Here is a 21,771-nt window from a genome sequence, read left to right as displayed (position 1 = left end):
TATTAACTATTTGTTCTTGAGTTATGATTAATACCCCTACAAAGAGCAAAATGGCAACAAAACACCTTCAGTATCTTAACCTTTGATTAATTTTTATTGTTTAGTATCCAGTTTTCTTAGCTTCACCTCATGCTATGTTTTCCTGTGTAGTGCTGCTGGAGTCTCTCCGCCTGATGCAATCTACTGGAATTTGTACACATGAAACATTGATGACTGTGTGCCGTACGCGCTATTGGTCTCTTTCGTGGAAGTAAGGGCAATCACGACTATTCTGTATCCCTCAACATTACAGAGGTCCTTCAGTTGACTTTAGGATGTGGCTGTGTCCAAAATCAGTCACTCCTCACTCTGGAGTGGACTGTTTAGAGGTTGCCACTTTGTAGTGGGGCGACCGTGGTTCAGGGGGTTGGGAAGCTCATCTGTAACCGGAAGGTTGCCGGTTCGATCTGTCTGTCTTGATCGTTGTGTCCTTGGGCAAGACACTTCACCTACCGCCTACTGGTGTTGGCCAGAGGGGTCAATGGCGCGATATGGTAGCCTCGCTTCTGTCAGTCTGCCCCAGGGCAGCTGTGGCTGCAACTGTAGCTTGCCTCCACCAGTGTGTGAATGTGAGAGTGAATGAATAGTGGCATTGTAAAGCGCTTTGAGGGTCTCAAAAAGCGCTATATAAATGCAATCCATTATTATTATTATTATTATTATTGTTATTATTATTAGTGTTGTCCAAATAGGGAGAATGGTGGACACGGAGCATCCTACACTGGCATGAAGAGTAATTTACAGCTGCTCCTTATTACCCATGATGATAAATCAACATTTCAACCCAAACAGAAAATCCAGTTTGCACTTGCACTGAGTCAGACGTGCACAAAAAGCCAAACAAGAAGTGCAAAGAGGAAAAGGTCATAAGGAACACGTAAACTACATCAAACACTAACAGGAATAGAAGTACCAACATGGAAGCCACACAAAGATCTAACCTTCAAAATAAAACATTAAAAAAATAAAACATTCCCACTGTCCAGTTAGATCGTGTTTCTGTGTTTCTGTTATTCTTAGTTAGTAGTTATCCAGTTATTCTTCTTTTTTCCTGCTTTGCTCTGGTCAGCATGTGTCTCTGGTGTCTTGTTTCCAGTTTCACTTCCTCAGCAGTTTTGTGGTTATTATTCAGACCTGTGCGTCATTACCTTCCTGGAGCCAATTCCCTGATTACCTTCATGTGTATAAATAGTCTGGTCTTCTTTAGAGTCTTTGTCAGATTATCTCTATCTTCCTTTGTGGGCATAGCTAGTTTGTGGCACTTGGCTCTGAAGGGTTTTTGTTCTTTCTTTCTGTAATGATTACAAATGCATATCTTACTTCAGCCCATGTGTTCTCAGCAAATTGTTTCATGCGAGGCATGTAACAGAGAACCACCACTGAAAAATACACTTTGATTATAAAGGATTTTTAGGGGAAAAGAGAGGTATTGCCTAGAAATAATGAAAAGAAATTAACTGTATTTTCTTTGTCTTTTCTCCCAGAGACCAATCCTCATATGGCACCATCCTTCATCCTCCTCGTTTAGGATTTTTATGACTGGTATAAAATTCTCTGCAACTGTCACTGATCTTGGCTGACTTGAAGTAAAAACTGATGATAATCTCAAATCCTGGCAATGCATAGAAAATAATGCAAAATTAACTGTAGTTTACCCGAATTAATCAGTTAATCTAAAAATCTGATTTAGAGATAGTTTAAATTTGTGTTCTTCAAGCACTCGTTTTATCAGAGCAGAGCGATATTTATAGTTAACTTTCTAAACAAAAATTCTAAAAATGTGCCAGCTATGAGTAAATGATTTCAAATAAAACCATAGACCCATCGTTCTTCTTTTAAATGGCAGATACTTTCAGTTAGAAGGATAAATGCAGATGTAAATAACAGTGCTAATGACAGAGTAACCGGTCTCTGTGGTGCCATATTGTGCATGCTTGCTTGAGGCACTTAAGGCCCCCGCAGACCCACACAGGTGTTTTTAGTTAACATGCTAATTACACCTGTATTTTTTTGCTTTTTTTTTGTTTTTACTATAACAGTGTTACAAATGTAGTGTAACAAAACTGTTAAGCACTAATAAAATAATAACAGTGTACCTATCACGTGTCCATCAAGCCCAACTGGTAGACGCCCACACAGTCCTTAAAAGAGCTTTCATCAGTCAGCATAAGTGAAAACACCTGCGTGGATGCGCTGTGGGGTTTTAATGGAAGGGAATCATTAAAATCATATTAATGTTCCTTGTAACACCTTTGATTTTCATGCTCTTGCTGTTGCAAGGGTTCATTTTGGAGAAATGGCAAATGCTGTAAGTGAGGAATGGCTCTCTGAATAGTGTTAGAGGTGTTGCAGTGTCAAATAATGACACGTTACAATGGGCAAAATACAATATGGATTACTGTGTGTGTAACAGAGTCCACGGCAGACCTGATGACATGCTCACGGTTGCCATACACAATCACACGGTCGCAGCTTTCCAGCTCAGCCGAACACTCCAACAACAACAACATGACATCAGTCCGCACAGAGGCGTGCTTGTGGATGCCGTGCAGGTGCATCCACCTTCCCTGCAGCGGCACCGCAGACCACGCCCTGTCACAGTGTGTTGTACACATTTAAATTGATTCCATAACACATAATCAATCATTTAAGAAAAATAAAAGAGGATTTGCTGGAATATAATTTGAATTCTTATTTTAACACACAAAACTGATCCTGTGACTCTAAAGCTGCAGACCGGTAATTAATGTCGTTACAATATCCAGGTGCGCTCACATCACATTCGTTAACAGCTCAACAGTGACACGGAGCATAAGTCACAACGTTATCAGTATCACGGCACGACAGCTGTCACGCCAGATTTGTCACGCAGCAGGGAGCTGTCACCTCTGCAGGGTATGTCATTGTTACTCACTTATCATGGCTGACAACTCTGACCAGGGCATCGGCTAAGCTCACTACAGTGCGTCTCATATAACGCTCGCAGACATGTTCAGAGTGAACAGACACATTTTTCTGTCTGACAGATCCCAGTGACTAAAAGCGACTTTATTAATTTTCAGAAACACCAGTCACCTTTGAGCTTTGAGCTGTCCCCGAGATCAGTTAGGTTGTCTAAAAATTTATTACAAGGGTAACCCAAACCCCCTTGTTGCCATAGGACCCCCTTCAGTTGTAGGTGTAGCTAGCCCTGTGAAAGGCTCCCGAATTAATTTTATTTTGAATCTTCTTTTCAGAAATCTATTGAAAAACTAAAAGAAACTGCTGAATAACCAACACTTATTTGTGTTTGTTTTATTTCATCCTTTAACTCTGGACCACTTCATGGTGTTCATGAATAAAATGGTGACTAATACCACTAAAAATGAATATTCCTGCATTACCGAGAAGGAAGTCTACCGGGAGGTGCCAAACTCCTTCTTTCAGCCAAATCGGCCATGTGTTGTGCTTCCCTTGGCTGATTTAAATCTGCCACTTTCTGAGGCCAACCTTCACCTTCCTCATGTCCATCACGTAGGTGGTGCCAATGGCCAGACGACTGTAATGTGCAATATGTCTGTAACAGTAATGAGTATAGCAGGCTGTGGGGCAGAGGGAATTGTTAGTGAAAGCATTCTGCAACATTTCATTAGATATATATGTGTATATATTTTTTTCCTAATAAATCTAATAACATATAGGTTAATTTGGTGCTGATATGTCTATTTATTACCCAAAATATTGACTTACAGATGGCTTTTTTTTAATTTTTGTAGCAGAGGAAGCAAGCTTCTATACATCTGTGTCTTAGCTCTAATGGCCTCAATCCATTTTCATATTATGAGTCATTTATTTTTGTATTAGTAGGCTTTAGCAGTAACTACCAGTATGCTTAGTATGGCTATAATATGTTATTTAGAAATGTTGTGTCAAAACCTAACAAACAAGCAAAAACTTTTACCCCAAAAATGTTTTTGGACTTTTCTAACTGTGGTTGCACCAAGGTCCCAAAACACAATCTAACTTCTGCAAATGGTTGTTGCTGCAAAACGGAGCCTGGGACGTCCGCTGAATATCAGCGGACTGAGTGAGAAAGCCATTTTTAGAGCCTTCATCGCCATAACAGTTAAAGAGCAGCCAGGACTGACGGTCTGAAGAAAGATGGAAAGATGAGGGAGGTCGAGGATGAAATGACGGCGGTGTCAGGAGGGAGCGGAGCAAGTGATTGGATTAAAAGGAGGGAAGGAGACGAGAGAAAACAGGAATAATCAGCGCGTTAGTGAACTGTTGAGACTGGGATGAGGAGGGAGTGGCTTCAGGTGTGAATGCAGTTCTATTTCTATATCTGCGTGGATGACGGGGAGCTATTTTAATCCTTCTCTCGTCTCCTCGTCCCCCATCTCTTTATCTTTTTTCTTTCTTTTCATAATTAAATCAAATGACACTCCTTGTCTTCTAACAGTACAGACCGAACTAATTCTCACCACTCTATCACAGAAATGTAATTGGGTCTGTGATGCTGCGTTTCTAGCTGTGTGATAATCAAGTATGCAATTACTGTTGAGCAAATTACTGCACATAAAGATGATACCATAAATCATCTGTGATAATCCACCTTTCAGTTTGCTTAGCTCGTCTATGTCTTTACTTTTTGATCATAAGTACGGTCCTGAAATAAAATGCTGTATCACTCTTCCCTTAGCAAACCTATCTTCTAATCCCCCTGCACTGCTTTTCTTTTGTTTATACCTCACTTCTTCATCCTTCTCTGCCTCCCACTCTGCAGGCATCAAGGTGAAAGTGGAATAAATAAGTGCTCAGGTCGGTGGACAACGTAAAAACAGAATGAATCAGAGGTGGAGTATAATTGGGAAGGTGGTTGAATGGCAGGTAGAGGGGGAGAGCAGGGGGGGAGAGGGGACGAGAGAGGTTTAGGGATGAAGGGCAAGATATGAGGATAGAGAGAAAGGGGAAGCAGGAGGGCAGACTAATGAGAGACCAGGGGTGAGATCACCAGACACGATTTTTTTCTTTCTTGTCATTTTGAGGACTGAAGGCCACAGAGGTGTTTTTTTAGAGAGAAAACAAGACAAACAAAGTGAAAATGAGACCTGTGAAGGGCTTTGTGTAGAGCATAAAAGGCTGGCGTGTTTGTAACGTGTGCGTGTCCACATGTGTGTTTGTCCGCGAGCTTCGCGTCCCTTCAGCCTGAGGGTGTCCTGCCTTCTCCTGATGGAGCTGCTTTCTTTGTTCTCCCCCTAAATAGCAGTTGTCACGGCCGTCCTCCCACACAGACGGAAAGAGCCAAAAGTCCCCCAAATAATCATTGTTGTTGTTTCTCCTCTGTGTTCTTCGCCTGCCGGAGACCCTCTCGTCATCACAGTCGCTATCTAAGCGCTGCAGCCGTCCTCCGACACTGTGCGCGCTGGCCTCGTGTTTTTATTTTTGACACGGCTCCGCGCAGCCTACAGAGCATGAAATTGTGGTATTAATGTGCATCTGCGAAACAGTGACAGTCCTGTTCTTTCTCTTTGTCTTCTGTTTGTGTGGGTTTACACATGCACACGCGTTTGCTCGTTAAGGATCCTGGCTGCAGCAGGGGCACATATGAACATCTCTGTGGACTTGAGGACGTTGAGAGCTGTGCGAGTACTTCGACCTCTCAAGCTGGTCTCGGGCATCCCCAGTGAGTCTCACGTATACTAAATCAATATGCCGTTGTTGTCCTTTTCATCTGGATCTATGTATGCGCAGGCTGCTTGTGATAAAGAGGATTAATGGGTAAGCTTAAGCAAGTGGCAAAATAAAAGCAACCCCGTTATTGGCAAATACTGATATTTGGTATCAGCATAAGGACAGCTGTTGTTTTTATTTAAGGTATTGCCTCAGAGCCTTCTGGAAAACTAATCAATAACATTGTATCAGTCAAACAAGAAGCACTCAGAGAGCACAAACCTCCACCAAGGCAGCTCGCTTACTTTTAGGGGAATAGTACAGTGTCGTGTTTTGTATGTAAGCATTATGTAGGAGTAGGTAATAGATAACAGCTATAACTGGACGTGAATGACTTGAGCTTATTTTATAATATTAAACTACAATATATTTCTAGCTAACTAGGCAGCTCATTCGTTCTCGTCACAGAACTTTCTTTAAAGTTATGACACATTTTCGGATCAATTTGAAAGAAAGGCAGATGTAAAATGTCAAAGGTGAGGTCAAAGGTCAAATGTGATATTTAGAATCTCCACATACAAGTATCATTTCCTAATATAGCCAATAAAACAAAGGCAGCAGCACTTTAGGGAAAGTTTAAAAATTAAAAGACATTTTCTGGAAATTTTGACCTTAAAGAAGAGGTCAAAGGTCAAAAGTAACATGATACTTAAAATCACCACATTATCCCTGTCCCTGTATCCATTTTAAATCGCTCTATGTTAGCATTATCATCACTTTGACTTTAAGATCAATCTATTGACCATGCAGAAGAGTTCAAAGGTCAAATGTGACATAATAGTTTAAATCTCTATACAATACTTTCTACATGTTGACAACACACACCACACTTGTAAAAATCATAGTTTAACTTCTCTTTATTTTCCACCAATAAATCATTTAGTTGACCTTAATTAGTAGATGTCAGCTAAAATTTGAATTATTATTAACATCACCCCACGCAACACCCGTACAAAGTTTTATTAGTTTTATTATGTTTACAAATACAAAGAACTACACGCACACACACACAAACAATAGCAGAAGCATAACCTCCTTCTTTCAAACATAATGTCCTCGTTTATCTCAACAGATTTGCAACACTTTGCACTTTGTAGCGATTTCTCACTAGAAAGAAGTCCAAAAGGATTTTATGAGAAGCTTCAGCTGATGCATTTAAATTGGTGTGTGTGTGTGTGTGTGTGTGTGTGTGTGTGTGTGTGTGTGTGTGTGTGTGTGTGTGTGTGTGTGTGTGTGTGTGTGTGTGTGTGTGTGTGTGTGTGCTCTCCCTCCAGGTCTGCAGATAGTCTTGAAGTCTATAATGAAGGCCATGGTCCCTCTGCTACAGATTGGTCTGCTACTCTTTTTTGCGATCCTCATGTTCGCCATCATCGGTTTAGAGTTTTACAGCGGCAAACTCCACTACAGCTGCAAACCGAAGCCTGGGATCCTGGGTACAGATGCTCAGAGTTCATCTTTGTTTCACATATGTTAGTTACTTATGGTCCAGTGACTTATCTCTTTCACTGTTTGCTGATTGGCTATTATCTTTAAGAAGCCATTGCATTTTCTATCCAAGTAACTAATAGGTCTGTTACTCAGTTGTACACACATGAACATAGGGATATTTATGCGCATACACAGGGTTGTTTTTTTTTACCTCATTTCTGAAAGTATTAAGATATTTTATTTATATATCTTTGAATGTCAAAGAGGCAACATTGTCTCATGGATAAGTTATGTTTGTGTACAGCAGTCTCATGCATGTTTATGCACTTCTTTAGGTAGTAGCTCTGTACTCATAATCACAAATGCATACACACATGGGCACAGACACACACCATACTAGGCTGCACCTGGAGATGTGATCAAACCAAACCCTCTTCTGTATAATTAAACCCAACAATGCAGGCTGGCACAATGGCTCATTGTACATTCATAGATATCATTAACCTCCGAGCAGCTCCTGTCACACACGAGCTGAATGGACAGTTTGATAACACAGACATACTCGAGTATTTTGTGTCGATAGATGGTCAGATTACTAGAAAGTGGACATTGATTGGTTTAAGCGTTTCATGCTAAATCCTAAAGTGGACCAGATCAGGTTTTTCACTTTCACTTGTCTTACTGTGGGTCTGTTTTTCTCACTTTTCATCTCTCTCTTCAGAAAATGAGACTATGGACTCATCTGAGGTCGAGTTTCCGTGTGGCGTGCGTAAGTGTCCCGCCAAATACACCTGCAACGATACCTGGATCGGGCCCAATGATGGCATCACGCAGTTTGACAACATCCTGTTTGCTGTACTCACCGTCTTCCAGTGTATCACCATGGAAGGATGGACCACTGTACTCTACAATGTAAGATAGCTAACATGCACAGCTCTGCCATTCATAGTATTTTGCTGGATTGCTGCAAATTATTAAAGCATAGCAGTAGTTTGTTACAATTCAGACTCCATTAACCTCAATGAACAGAAAGCAGCTTTAGCTGCAGGATGTTAATGACTGCTAAGTGGATGTTTGCGACCTCTGACGTAGTTTAGCTGCGGATGGAGAATATGGGGGAATATGTTAGTAGGTGATGATTGCAAAGAGCTACGTTGGTTTTCTTTAGTTCTCATCCTGCCATTTTAAGACCTCTGAGATCTCCTGTGAGTGTTGTGAGTTGTCTCAAAAGTTTAATCTAGAAATAACGACTCTAACCTCTGTTATGTGTCCCGCTTAACATTATTTTTATTCAGTTAGTAATTGAATAAAAATAATGGCGAGCAGGACAGTTTGTGGAGGTTTTACTGTTTTTCTTCAATATGAAGAACACTAAAAAAAAGGATGCATGACATGCACAGGCTTTAATTGTTCATTTTTGCTTGTATGCTTCTGCTTTTATCTCAGTAAAGCAAAATGCACGCTGCTGTGCCAGGGTGCAATTTGCGGTCAGCTGCCTGCTCTTTCAGTTTTTATTGAGATGGATGGAGGCATACGATTTGCCAGACTGATTGCATTATGTCGTCTAAAGTGATGGTGAATGAGCTTTACCGATGAGTGAGGACCGACAGAGGACAGAAAAGGATGACATCAGCACTACTGTGCTGCTGAAAATGATCTGCGGACAGTGAAGACGTACTGGGGTTTAAGAGAAATATGCACCTGCGGTGTGTACACAAAAACTAAAGCCACTTGAATAAACAGCATTATGTTGCGTTATGTTGTCATGCTTAGGTCCTGGTGCTATAAAATAAAGAAACAACATGTTATCTAATGATGTCCAAGAGAATAACCTCTTCCCCACAGATCTATGGACACAATATCTGTATCGGTTCCTTGCCTGCAGACCTGAACCTTACACCTGTGTCTTTCTGCTGTCTTTCCCTGTGGCAGCATGGGTCATGCTCCAAGCTGTCTTGAACTAGCTAAGATTTTTATATATATATATTTCAGACCGACGATGCCTTGGGCCCCAGATGGAACTGGCTTTACTTCATCCCTCTAATCATCATCGGCTCCTTTTTTGTCCTGAACCTGGTGTTGGGAGTCCTCTCTGGGTAGGTCCACTGACATTTTTAATCTGTCGTAGGTTCAGCCTGTTCCAACACTGATGTAAATTTAAGGGGATTTTTCTTTTCTTTTCTTTTTTTTTTAATTCACTGGCTTTTTCATTTCTCATCCTCTATCAAATAGTTGTGAGCTAGAAGAAAGGGGTGTCATCAGCAAACAGCCAAATTAAAGATTTAGAATAGAAAATGAAATTAAAATGACATCTTCCTGGTTCAAGTAAGCGTTTAGTCAGTCTACACACGACATTTGTTTAGAGTTACTGTGTAGTTTGCTAACAGACACAGGTTTAGGGCTCTGGTATTCTACATCTGTGTTGGCCTCGTCGTTCCCTGAGATGGGCTGCAGCCATACAGTCAGCTTGGTTTGTTTGTTGGTTTAAGATCACACGAGTTAGACTTGCTTTGTTCACCGATAAATAGAATTACTGACAAACTATCTGCTGCCAAATCAAACCATTTCACTAGACGGTGTCTATGCAAGTTAATTAGTTTTACAGAAAGGTCAGTTCAGGATCCATTGTCATTATCTCCACAGGGAGAGAGAAGAGATTAAGTTCAAGACAACAATAGCTTTTTCTTCGAGAGGAATACTGTATCCCTGTGGCCTTTAAAAGTACGCCTCTTCTGTTTGCTTCTGCAGAGAATTTGCCAAGGAGAGAGAGAGAGTTGAAAATCGCAGGGCCTTCATGAAGCTGAGACGCCAACAGCAGATTGAGAGAGAGCTCAACGGCTATCGGGCCTGGATCGACAGAGCAGGTGGCTTTAGTCCCAGTCACAGATGAACTTTTCCTCAATGAGAAATAAAAATAATAATTTCTTTCATCTTCTATAATCCTGTCAGTTGTGAACCATGGGAGGTATTAGATGCAACATATAAGCGTTACGTTTTGCAACAAAAACGCTGTAAATATATCACAACAGATGGCGGTAGAGCTCCTTTATGTGAACCATCAGCTGCTCAGTTCTGACCATACTCTTTTTTTCATAGAGGAAGTTATGCTTGCAGAGGAGAATAAAAATCCAGGACCTTCTGCCCTTGATGGTAAGTCAACAGGGATCTTTGTTTTTCCTGCTATTGCAGTACATGCTACCTTAGTTCATGCTGGCAGATATGCTTTAAAAAATGTATGCTATTATTTTTTGCACTGCGGATCGGCTTTAGATTGGCACACACTGTTTAAGATTCAGACATAGGAATAAGAAGTCTTTCCAGTGTTAGGATTTCTTTTCATTGTGGTTGTTCATTTTTGGCTTCTATTGTGGCTCAAGCTGATCCAGACTGTTCATTGAAATGTGATAATGACTTTATTCTTGCTTGTGGAAGAACTCCTAATAACTTTAGTAATCCTCTGATTTTTTATTGCCAGCATCCAGTCAAAGTTTCAGTTTGTATATGTTTCAGTTTATGAATAAAACAATGACATGCTTCTTAACTGTTACTATGCTGAGTTAGCATTTACTCAGAAATATCTCAAAAGCATAAATATAAGAGATGGACATGGCCTCTTGATCTGAAAACCGTGCATTCTTTTTAAACTCATCTGATTGCAAAAAGTAGTCCGATTGTATGATGCAGGATTTACAATACTGCGTTTGTGTGCGTTTGTGTCGGTATTTACCTACACAGAGTTGTTTGTGTGCAGTCCTCAAAAAACAAAAGAAAGAAAGAAAACAGCATGCAGCTCACCAAGGACGATGCTGACTGGCTGACAACATCAGGGATTAGAAAACTGCACAAAAAGCACAAACGGTGGCTGCTGTGGTGATTGTTTGTTACACTCATTTTACTTAAGCTTTTCGTATGTTGTAATTTTGCTCCACGCTGCAGCTGGCTGAAGAACCAACGCCAGCACAGGCAGCAGCAGCTCACAGACTGGTTGTTTGTGACACTCCAGGCTGGTGACAGCAATCAGTAGTCGACAAAGTTGAACTTAGGCAAATACGAACACAAACGCAGTGCCGTAAATCCTTTATCCTTAAGATAGAATCTACATTCTTGCTGTATGACCTCCTGTTATATATGGACTCAACTGCAAGTTTAAAAACTTAGTGAAAACAATATGGTGGCTACCTTTTGACTGACGAGGCACTGCTGTATTAGCGTGCAGCGCTCCATTTGCTTGTCACGTCTGATTTAAAGAGACAAAGATGGCCGCAGCTAAAACGCTCATTTTGAGGTTTCAAAACAGGACTTCAAGAATCAGTGTGTGTCCGCCTTTTATATACATGCAGTCTATGCTCAAATGTAGCTCACCAGTTTTGATGATCACCTGACTTGAGGACCATCAGCATCTGAAAATGCACATTTCTGTAGTTAATAGCTGGTTACCAAATACCTGTAAAAATAATAATATTAATAAATTAAGTTAGTGCTCATGGTAAACATAATGCTTTGTTAAGATCAATAGGTAAGTTTGCATGCACAAAGTAAAATGAGGAAAAGGTTGGCTGAGCTTTCTTGTCAAAGCCTTAAATGATGCTGTGATGTATTATTAGATCCTGAAGAATATCAGGGGATCAGGATGTACCATAAAACATCTTTTTATACCATTATGTCATTATGAAAATGTACCGAGCTGACTTTAGCCTTAGGCTCACATTAAATAGGTGGGAACCCATCTTTATATCTACTTCTAAATACGCAGCACAGTGTAGAAGTTCAGGATGTTTTGCTGATGTCGTGCATTTGTAGAAATTACTCATACGATACCATCTGTCTCAACAATTGCCACACAGAGAGCACTGATAGTGTGAAACTTGTCATTAGATACAGTGCCCAACGGATAGCTTAGTGCTGCTCTGACTCTGACCCTCTCAACACTACTGTGACCTTTACTCGCTGCTCTAGCAGGGCTTTTTATTAAATGTTGATTGATTGGCAGCTCTCAGGAGGCTCCCAGAGTGGAGTACAGGTGGTGTCTATGGTGAGAACCCTTCTCTCTTCTGCACTTTGCGTAACCCACTTCTTACCCCATTTTACCACACACAAGCACAAACACAAACACACACATGTGCGGCCACTAATAAGCAGAGAAACAAACTCTTAGAGAAAGGAAAGAAAATCCTTCAAGGATGTTCTTCTACAAAGACACAGTGGTTACGTTTAATTGTGCAACACAAACCTGTAGCAGAAACACACAGTGGCTGCAGCTGCTGTGATAACAATAAATGTAGATGCTCTTATAGCTTTGATTAAAAAGAAAGGTGGTGCACAGCAGTTGCCTTAGCAACCACCAGTCTCAAAATGCAGCCGTATGGATGTGCTTATATGCATGTGTGACTGAGCGTGTGTGTTTTGGCAGGACTCTGTCTGCCAGAGTCTGGTCTGCCATTAGAAAACACTGCTGTGTGCGAAAAGGCTGCGTGTGTGCGCCTGCGTGTGTGCGTGCATGTTTGATCAGTGGTTTATTAAAAAGTCCCCAAGCAAATATTGCCTGCAAGTAGATTCAGAAATCACAACACAGAGGAAAGGTGTGGGAAGGGGTAGGATAAGATGAAAAGGTAATCATAAACACATCCGTCAGTGAAAAAGGTCAAAACAGGCTCATCACGTCCACTTCCAGCATGTGTGCGCTGCACGGCGTGTGTGTGTGTGCTTGTGCTGTACGGGAGCACTCGGTAACGGCTCAAAAAAGAGGAATGCATGGACTGTTAAACAGCCTCGGAGCATGGTTTGCCATGATGAAGAAGCATCCGAAGATTTGCATTCAGCTTTTTGGATCATTGCACCAACATTAAATGATCATTTTTGTCTCATTTAGCTGCAGCGTTATTGAGCTGAATTTGCCCTTTTAGCTGAAACTTCACAGACTGTAGCTTGACATGCATTTTACTCTCACTTTGATTTCTTCTCATCATTTATTTTCATTCTTTTCATTGCATACTTGCATAATGCCTTGGTCCAACTATGGACGTTGTTTTTTTAAATATGAGGGTGGTTATGCACAAGGCAGTTTAGGGGTGTGGTTAAGAATTCCTCTACTCTAAATATTCAATACAATAGCAAATAGTTAATTCTGTTTTCTGGCCACATTCACCCAAAATCAGCCTTGTGTCGCTGCCCTCACAGTGTCATTTCTCAAATTTGACACGTGCAGCTTGAACAGGTTGTTCTGGGACTTTTTTACATTTCTGCTCTGTCTGCAGTGTTGAAGCGAGCCACCACCATCAAGAGGAGAGGCATGGATGTGGTGCGTCAAGGGCAACCAGGGGAGGAACAATATGGTGACATCTCCTCTGTGGGTGAGTGGGAGTGCGCAAAGGCTCAGACATATGGGCACAGAAAGTCAAACACCAGCAGGTGCACGCTGAGCCCTGCTGCAGTTTTAAATACAGATTTTTCTAAGACTCAGAGTGGGAACATGCTACACTAGATCTATTCGACCACAGTTTGTCTCCCTGTCCCCCCCCCAAGGCATCCCCATGACCAGAACGAGTATCCGGAGCACTAAGCGAGGTCCGACAGCATATTTCCGCCGTAAGGAACGTCTCCTGCGCATCTCCATCCGCCGCATGGTGAAGACACAGACTTTCTACTGGACTGTGCTCGGCCTTGTGGCTCTCAACACACTGTGTGTAGCCATTGTTCACCATAACCAACCCGTATGGCTCTCCAACTTTCTCTGTGAGTCACAACTCATTGTGGTAGCATTTTGCAAAATGAGACATGCTCTGGAAGTCAGTCATTTGTCCGGCTTGAAATCTTTCACTGTCCAGTTTTAAAAGCAAAGGTTGACTTTGCTCCAAATAATGAAAATGTACAAATCTACAGCTAAGAAAAAAGAGGAAAATAACAGACTAGCTAATAAAAATGACAGCTCTTCACTACAAACTTCCACTCACAGCCACCACTTGAGTGACAGTTATAGAAAACATGAAACGACGATTCTTTGTTTTATTTACAAGAAAAAGAAGCCATTAGTGTAAGTTAAATACAACCTAATCATTCAACCTAGGCATTATTACAGCTTCTCAGTCATTGCATTCGGTGGTGGAGAGCACTGATTGACATAACTTTGTTATTTATGTTTCCAGACTATGCAGAGTTTCTGTTCCTCGCTCTGTTCCTGACTGAGATGCTCCTTAAGATGTACAGCTTGGGCCCACGTCTTTATTTCCACTCCTCCTTCAACTGCTTTGACTGCAGCGTCAGTACTCCGCCTCCCTCTCTTCCTATTTGTGTCTAAGAAAATTCAGATGCTTGCGTTTTTAAATTGTGCCGCATCAGTCCTCTCTTCACGTCTGTCTCTGCACCGTGTTTGCCTCTCCTTTTCTCCTCTTCATGACCGTAACATCTGTCCACTTGTCCTTTTTTGATCAATATGCGTTTCTTTGTAAACTCGCTGTAACTTGCCTGCATGTCTCTTTAGGTCATTGTTGGCAGCATCTTTGAAGTGCTGTGGGGTTTCTTCAGGCCTGGCACTTCCTTTGGCATCAGCGTCCTGCGTGCACTGCGTCTGCTGAGGATCTTCAAGATCACCAAGTTAGTCCTGCAGGTTTTCTCACTCTTCGCCATCTGTTGAGATTTTATATTATTTACATTTCCCTGTTGACCAAAGGCTAACAGTATTAGTAACATGTGGGTCCCTTTGTATGTTAAACTACAGAGCAAACCACCTGGTACCTTTATGTTTGATAGTGTGATGTCATAGTTTCTATAATAACACTGAGCTAACAGTAGACAGTTTATAATCCGAGTTTAGTTTCTTTACTCCACTCCATCATCATCTTTGTTAAAATGTGACACCTGTATTACCCACGATGCATCTCTGTGCGCTTTCCTAGTCAATCTTACCCTATATAAACTCAACCCCTCTCAAGCAAGTTTTATTTCAGTTTGTTTTGCATTTTGAGCCTCTAACATGGATGAGGAGCCTCTTAAACTCGCTTCGCTCTAACTGTGTGATGCTTTTTCTTTTTTCATTCAAACTGGTATTTTTCAAACCCAAACAACACTAACAAAAGAGACGACACTTTATTTATGAAATGTTGTTTTGCAGCTTCCTCTGGAGAAACAGAGGCTTTGTTCTCATATGCTCATAATTTATTTCACATTATTTTTCATTCTCCAACAACAGCTGTAAACATATTCTTTAGATTTAAATGTTTCCCTTTAAGTTCTTGTTAATGGGGTGATAGACCGCACAAACCTGAATCCAAAACCTGTGCATTTTTATCTTCTTTACACTGATGTGGTGTTTGATTGCTTTCAAGGTACTGGGCGTCTCTGAGGAACCTGGTCGTCTCTCTGATGAACTCCATGAAGTCCATCATCTCCCTCATATTCCTTCTCTTTCTCTTCATTGTTGTCTTTGCCCTCCTTGGCATGCAGCTCTTCGGTGGAAGGTAAGACTCCACATAGATTCCTAGATTTGTTTAAAGTAGACCTATTAAACTTCTTCTCGTGATCTGTCATTTATATACTTTTAAAGGATAGAAGCTTATATTAAAAATGGCAGGAGTTTCTAAAATCAAGCTTATTTTACAGTAATCCCTCTGAGACCAAAGATAAGCCTTCAGACTGCTGTAAACAGTCTGTTTCGGACTGTTGTTTTTTACCAATCATGGAGCTTTCTGACGTCATAGCCATTTCAATCATCTGCTGTTGAAAGCTTATTTGTGAGGGGCGGCCAATGAGAAGAAAGATGGCTTAAGGGAGAGGAACTAGAATAGCTTGCTTCAGGCTGTGGATCAGCAGACCGGCTGCGTCATGTCCCATCAGAAGATAACAAGGATCATTTATGAGCAGTGAATCATGCAAAGCAGCTGTGCCAGAGCTCAAGAACAAAGATATGGAGTTGAAAATGAGAATAATAGAACCTCTTTAAGTAAAATTCACATTTTGTAGTTCTGTAATTCAATTCAAGTTTCCCTCTCTGTAAATTCACGTTCACAAACATAATAATAAGGATGAAGCAGACTTCATGGTGTAGTAGATTCTTATTTACTGAACTGAGAAGATAATAAATGCAATAGATGCTCCTATTCGCGGTTGTTTTTATTATACCAGGACACTGTGTGAGCTCAGTAGAGATTTAAGACTCTACATTTGACACACACACACACACACACACACACACACACACACACACACACACACACACACACACACACACACACACACACACACACACACAGCTATTGTTTCTGGTTTCCCCCTGAGTCAAAGGCCCTTTCCCACAAGCTTTTTCCTCAATAAAAGCTGGCTGAGGTAGACAAGCATGTCCTTGTGATGAACTGGCCTCTAGAATTCAAAACTGAGAAGACAAAAACATAAAAGTCTGTTAGCCAGACTGTCATACGTTGGATTGTCATTTGTAGACTGATTTTTATGCCTCTGCACAGGCAGCCGTTATGGCTTGATTCATTCATTTTTTCGAGTTATTCATCTGACTTCACTATAATTGTGATTGCAATGTCTTAGGAGTGCCTGGTGGAAATTTCTTTAAATTTGGCTCAAACATCCTGTCAAAATTAAGGACAGTTTAATTCCGTTTTTTTGTTTTGTTTTGTTTTTGCACCAAATCATAATACCAGCCACCCAGAGGGGTTTTATATTGTAAGGTAAACAATAATTCTGAGAAAACCCCAATAGGGAGACAACCCCCTGTGAGCAAGCACTTGGCGACAGCAGGAGGGAAGAACTCCCTTTTAACAGGACGAAACCTCCAGCAGACCAACCTCGGGGAGGGGCGAGGTGAGGGAAGGTTTAGTGGAAGAATTATTCACTGATTGTCACAGTTTCACACAATGGTCTAATAGTAATGTAACATCCCAAAGGTCCAAATTAAAATTTGGACAGACATGGGGATAAATGTATCAGTATCAGAGTACTTGATTATAAATGTCACTTGTTTTTTACAGGTTCATCTTTGAAGACTACACTCCAACAAACTTTGACACTTTCCCTGCAGCTATCATGACCGTCTTTCAGGTCTGCAAATGAACCTCACAGTTTCTGTGCTGTCTACTTTCAACACAGCTTTTACACATTTCTTTATTACTATTAATCAAAATATATAGGAAAATTGCTTTTAAGTATACATTTTTGATAAATGTGGACCTAGAGGTGATTCATCAGCAAAGCTCTGCATGGTTGTGTGCTGTGGGTGTGTTTTCACAGATCCTTACCGGAGAGGACTGGAACGAGGTGATGTACAACGGTATTCGCTCCCAAGGTGGAGTAAAGTCTGGCATGTGGTCTTCTGTCTACTTTATAGTTCTCACCCTTTTTGGAAACTGTATCCTTCATGCTAAAAATAACAGACAGCCTGCTGTTATTATGTAACGTAGGTTTATTCTAATGTTTCTTAATTGCACCTGAAATTGTAGCAATTTTTTCCATTGTTCACTCTCCCGTTTGATCTCATTTGTAAAGCTTAACATATCGATTTGTGTTAGATTCTTGAATTCTAATTAAGACAGTGGAAGACACTGTATACAAACAGACATGTGAAGCAGACAGATCAATAATATTGACCGTCTGCTCGATGTCCTTCATGAACTCCTTCTAGTTGTCCTTTGTCTATAGGAGGAGGAAGCTTTTTACATTTTTGGAAATTTCTCTTTTACCAAATGGACAAAAACTACCTACAGCTAACTAGAAAGTGGTTAAAAGTAAAGAACTATTATATACATAAAGAACTATATACATCATTCGGTCTCAACCAAACCTACACTCACTGGATCTTTCATTAGGTACTCCTTTCGAGTGCTGGGTTGGCCCTTTTGCCTTCGAAACGTATTTGTCTTATTTGTGACATAGATTCAACAAGGTGATAGAAACATTCCTCAGGAGATTTTGCCCCTTATTGACATGATAGCGCCACACAGTTGTTGCAGATTTATTGGTAGCACATCCATAATGCAAAACTGTCCCACCATACCCCAAAAGGATCGAGATCTTAGTACTGTGGAGGTCATATGGGCTCATTTTAATGTTCAAGAAACCAGTTTGAGATGATTTGAGCTTTGTGACTTGGTGCATTAACCTACTGGAATCAGCCTCCAGTAGATGGGTACACTGTGTAAAGAGGTGGTTAGCAGCAATACTAAGGTAGGTGTTAAATGATGCTCAGTTGGTACTAATAAAGAAAATATCCACCATAACATTGCATCACCTTCCTGAGCCACTAACAGAAGGAAGGATCCATCCATGCTTTAGTGTTGTTTGTGTTTTGTCCCCACCATCCAAATGTCTCAACAGAAATCAAGACTCATCAAACTAGGAAATGTTTTTCCAATTTTCTGTTGTCCAGTTTTGGGAGCCCATGCAAAATTGTTGCCTCAATTTCCTGCTTTTAACTGACAGAAGTGGCATCTGGCGTGGTCTTTGCTGTTGTAGCCCATCTTTTTCAGTGTTCAATGCCGTGTGTTCACAGATGCACTTACCTTGGTTGGAGCAAGTGCTTATTTGAGTAACTGCACAAAGCAATCTGGCCATTGTCCTCTGACCACTGGTATTACTGTAAGAAGGCATTTTTTCCCAGACAACTGCCGCTCGCTGCATATTTTCAGGGGTTTTTTTTTTTTTTGGACCATTCTCTGTAAACCCTTAGACATGTTTGTGGAGGAAAATCTCAGTAGATCAGCAAATTGTAAAAATCATCCAATCAACCCATCTGGCGCCAACAGTCATCCCTCATTGATGGTCATTGTTGTCAGACCTTGAACATTTTTGAACAGGGACACAATGTCGCTGTCACAGTGCTGTTGCACAGGTGCAACGTGGTTTTTATGATTTCAGTCTGCAGTACTGTGGTGCATCGTTAATCTGTTAGTCCTTAACACAGGTGTAACCAGACACTTTGCTTAATGTCTTCTTGGCCATTGCTGTGGATAACCTTGCCAATGCACAAGAGCTAACAAAGGTAATAAAACATGAATAACAAAAAAGCTTAATTTAATCCAGCTCTCTTTATTAATGCTGAGTAGTTTTAATAATCTCCCCTCTTTCTTTTTCGCTGTCTGATTTTATTCCATTATTTAAAATTACAGATGTTACAGCTGTTCATTTCCTCTTCATCTTCTCTTCTTTTGATCAGGATGAAGAGGAAGCAGAGGCAGCGTTCAACCAGAAGCATGCTCTGCAGAAGGCGAAGGAGGTTGGACCATTGTCCTCCTTCATGTCCTCAGAGTAAGTGCTGTATGCAGCCTCTCCTGCCTGACCTTCTCTCCTCCCTCTCTCTATCTCGTCCTCCCTCTTGTTCCCTTCTTCAGCCAAGAAGTGTGTCTAGTCTATGTGGTGCAATAGATTTTGGATTACTAATAAAACTGCAGAATGTAGAACAGTTAGATGTGCCATCAGTACAAACGATGACTAAATCGAGTGTCTCTCAGTGCTGGCTCGTAAAAGTTAAACATCACTTAGAGGTTGTCGAGTGAATCGGTTTTAGGTGCTGTCCCACTCCAGACTTATTGGTACGTGTCCACTGAAAGGTCTACTATCTATCCTCTGCCTGACCCCTGCTCTGTAATTTGCTCCTAATTGAAGTCTATGTCTCCATGGTTACTGGCTCCACTCTGGGGTGGGAGGTGCTGACATAGTTGTTATGGAAACAGGATTACTTAGGATCCAAATTAAGGGTGGTGTGTCCATTACAGTAATACACGCCTGTGCCTCTGCAAAGCAGATGTTTTCACTGGAAAATGTTATTAATAAAATGATGTGACCTTATTTTCTCAGTGTCCAGGTCTCCAGCTTTCAGAATAGATGCTTTTGTTTTTTGTCCTTGGGAACTGATTGAACATTGCTTTGACATAGTTGGTGGAAGTGCATGTGCATGAACACAGGTGGGGACCTCCTGCTCTGTATGCACGCTGTGTATTGAGAACCAAGCGGTTTGTTGCATGGGCATGAAGAAGATTCTATGGGAACACAGAATATTAACATAAATTACTTTATTTATTCTGTCTCTGTCTTTCATTCTTGAGACCTTGCCCTTTTTGTTAAAGGTTCTTGATGAAGAAAACAAAGATTAAAACAAAACAGAAGAAAATTGCTGAGTATTAACTTCACTTGAACCAGACGAGGGTCCGGGTTCTTATCAGAGCCCGTAGAGAAGACTGGGAGGGTCAACTTGACAGAGGACACTTTGAACTTTAAGGGTTTCGGGTCTCATCTCTGATGTCAGCAGTGAAACTGTAGCAGTGCCTGCCCCTGCTAGCCCTGAAGAAACTTTTTGCATGGCAGCATTTCCTAAGTTAAAAAAGTGCAAGACGCTGCACGTCGGAGGTTGATTATTGTCTCATCTTGGGAAACGCATGCTTCTGGTCAGCATGATCAAAGGAAGAAAAACAGAAATATATGCGCGCACTCACCCAGAATGGAACATTTTGGTGTGTGCTCAGTTTTTCTTTCACCGGGAAGTCTTTAATCCCACTCTCAAACACTCCTCAGTATTCCGAGTATTTTCAAGCTAATATTTAGAAGCTCGGCACTCGAATTCCCCCGTTAGCTCTACTAGCATGAATGCTAATTTGTGAGTGCTCTGAAGTGGCAGTCGTGTTCAGAGCTGCATCCCAATGTGCTGGTTTTGTTCAAAGGGTGTCTGAAAATGTACTCTTTGTTTGCTGACGGAGCCCATCTCTGTGTTTTCTACCTGTCCTCATACCGTAGCTCAGAATGTGTAACATTTCAGTCTACTCAAGATGTCTTTTTTATCTATGTTGTGCTTACTGTTAATGTTTATTAATGTTGTTTAATTGTTTCTGATACTGTTACCATCTTGTTTGTCAATGTGCTGCTTGGCTCCAGCGGAGACACACACCAAAGCATCTGGAATCCATTTAATCTCATTGAGAATATTTTTTTCAAAGCAATGTGTACAATAGAGTCGGAATAAATGTGGCATTAATATTTCATTTTATTTATGTGTGCAGAATTCAGAAAATAGTTTCTTCCCTCAAGCAATGAATAATAAATTCACAGCAGCTGGTAAATGGCACGAACAGTCTGGATAGTTGTTTTCATGGCCGCGTCTTTGTGTGAGGCGCCAGTTTGCTGTGTGTCTCCTGGCCTGTTTTGTCTCTGCTTACAAAGCACTAATGTCTTGTTTTCAACCAATCGCTCATTGATAACACGGATCACACAAGAGTCCACGCTCCAGTAAGTAACGCTGTCTGTTCAACTCTCTGAATCTCTCACTCATAGACTCATCCTGTGTGGTGTTCTGTCCGTGCTCTGTCCTGTACCTTCCGACTCTCCAGCATCATTTGAAGCTACATTTTTTTCTAAGACTTATTCCACTGACATCATTTTGCATCTTAGCATTTTTGTTTTTCAAGTCGCACAACAATTCCTGGCTTATTTTTTCACCCGACATCTTCATCGAAAAACAAAAAAGTTGCTTCATGTTGGATGAAGTTTCTCTTTGTAACTGGTAAATCACTCGAACATCAACCCCAAGCACTTGCGGTGTGCTGTGATGTTAATGTGATATACATGTGTTGACTGCAAACGTACATTTCATAAATCAAAAATTAA

General features: G+C 41.0%; 1 protein-coding gene across 1 annotated transcript in view; it reads left to right on the top strand.

The window, feature by feature from the left end:
- Positions 1–21,771, top strand: part of LOC134619990 (voltage-dependent R-type calcium channel subunit alpha-1E) — a 110,797-nt gene that overhangs the window by 62,727 nt on the left and 26,299 nt on the right. Inside the window, exons 5-20 of the mRNA XM_063465836.1 lie at positions 5,601–5,704; positions 7,026–7,184; positions 7,901–8,091; positions 9,172–9,275; positions 9,928–10,043; positions 10,276–10,329; positions 12,170–12,211; positions 13,434–13,529; positions 13,702–13,911; positions 14,322–14,434; positions 14,657–14,769; positions 15,501–15,632; positions 17,151–17,220; positions 17,410–17,527; positions 19,089–19,156; positions 19,331–19,422. Coding sequence (XP_063321906.1) covers positions 5,601–5,704; positions 7,026–7,184; positions 7,901–8,091; positions 9,172–9,275; positions 9,928–10,043; positions 10,276–10,329; positions 12,170–12,211; positions 13,434–13,529; positions 13,702–13,911; positions 14,322–14,434; positions 14,657–14,769; positions 15,501–15,632; positions 17,151–17,220; positions 17,410–17,527; positions 19,089–19,156; positions 19,331–19,422 — 1,782 coding nt within the window. The remainder of the gene's footprint in view (positions 1–5,600; positions 5,705–7,025; positions 7,185–7,900; positions 8,092–9,171; positions 9,276–9,927; positions 10,044–10,275; positions 10,330–12,169; positions 12,212–13,433; positions 13,530–13,701; positions 13,912–14,321; positions 14,435–14,656; positions 14,770–15,500; positions 15,633–17,150; positions 17,221–17,409; positions 17,528–19,088; positions 19,157–19,330; positions 19,423–21,771) is intronic.

The sequence above is a fragment of the Pelmatolapia mariae genome, linkage group LG23 (assembly GCF_036321145.2).
Source record: "Pelmatolapia mariae isolate MD_Pm_ZW linkage group LG23, Pm_UMD_F_2, whole genome shotgun sequence".
NCBI classification, from domain to species: Eukaryota; Metazoa; Chordata; class Actinopteri; order Cichliformes; family Cichlidae; genus Pelmatolapia; species Pelmatolapia mariae.
The sequence above is the reverse complement of the archived record's forward strand: the minus strand, read 5'-3'. Positions and strand labels throughout refer to the sequence as shown.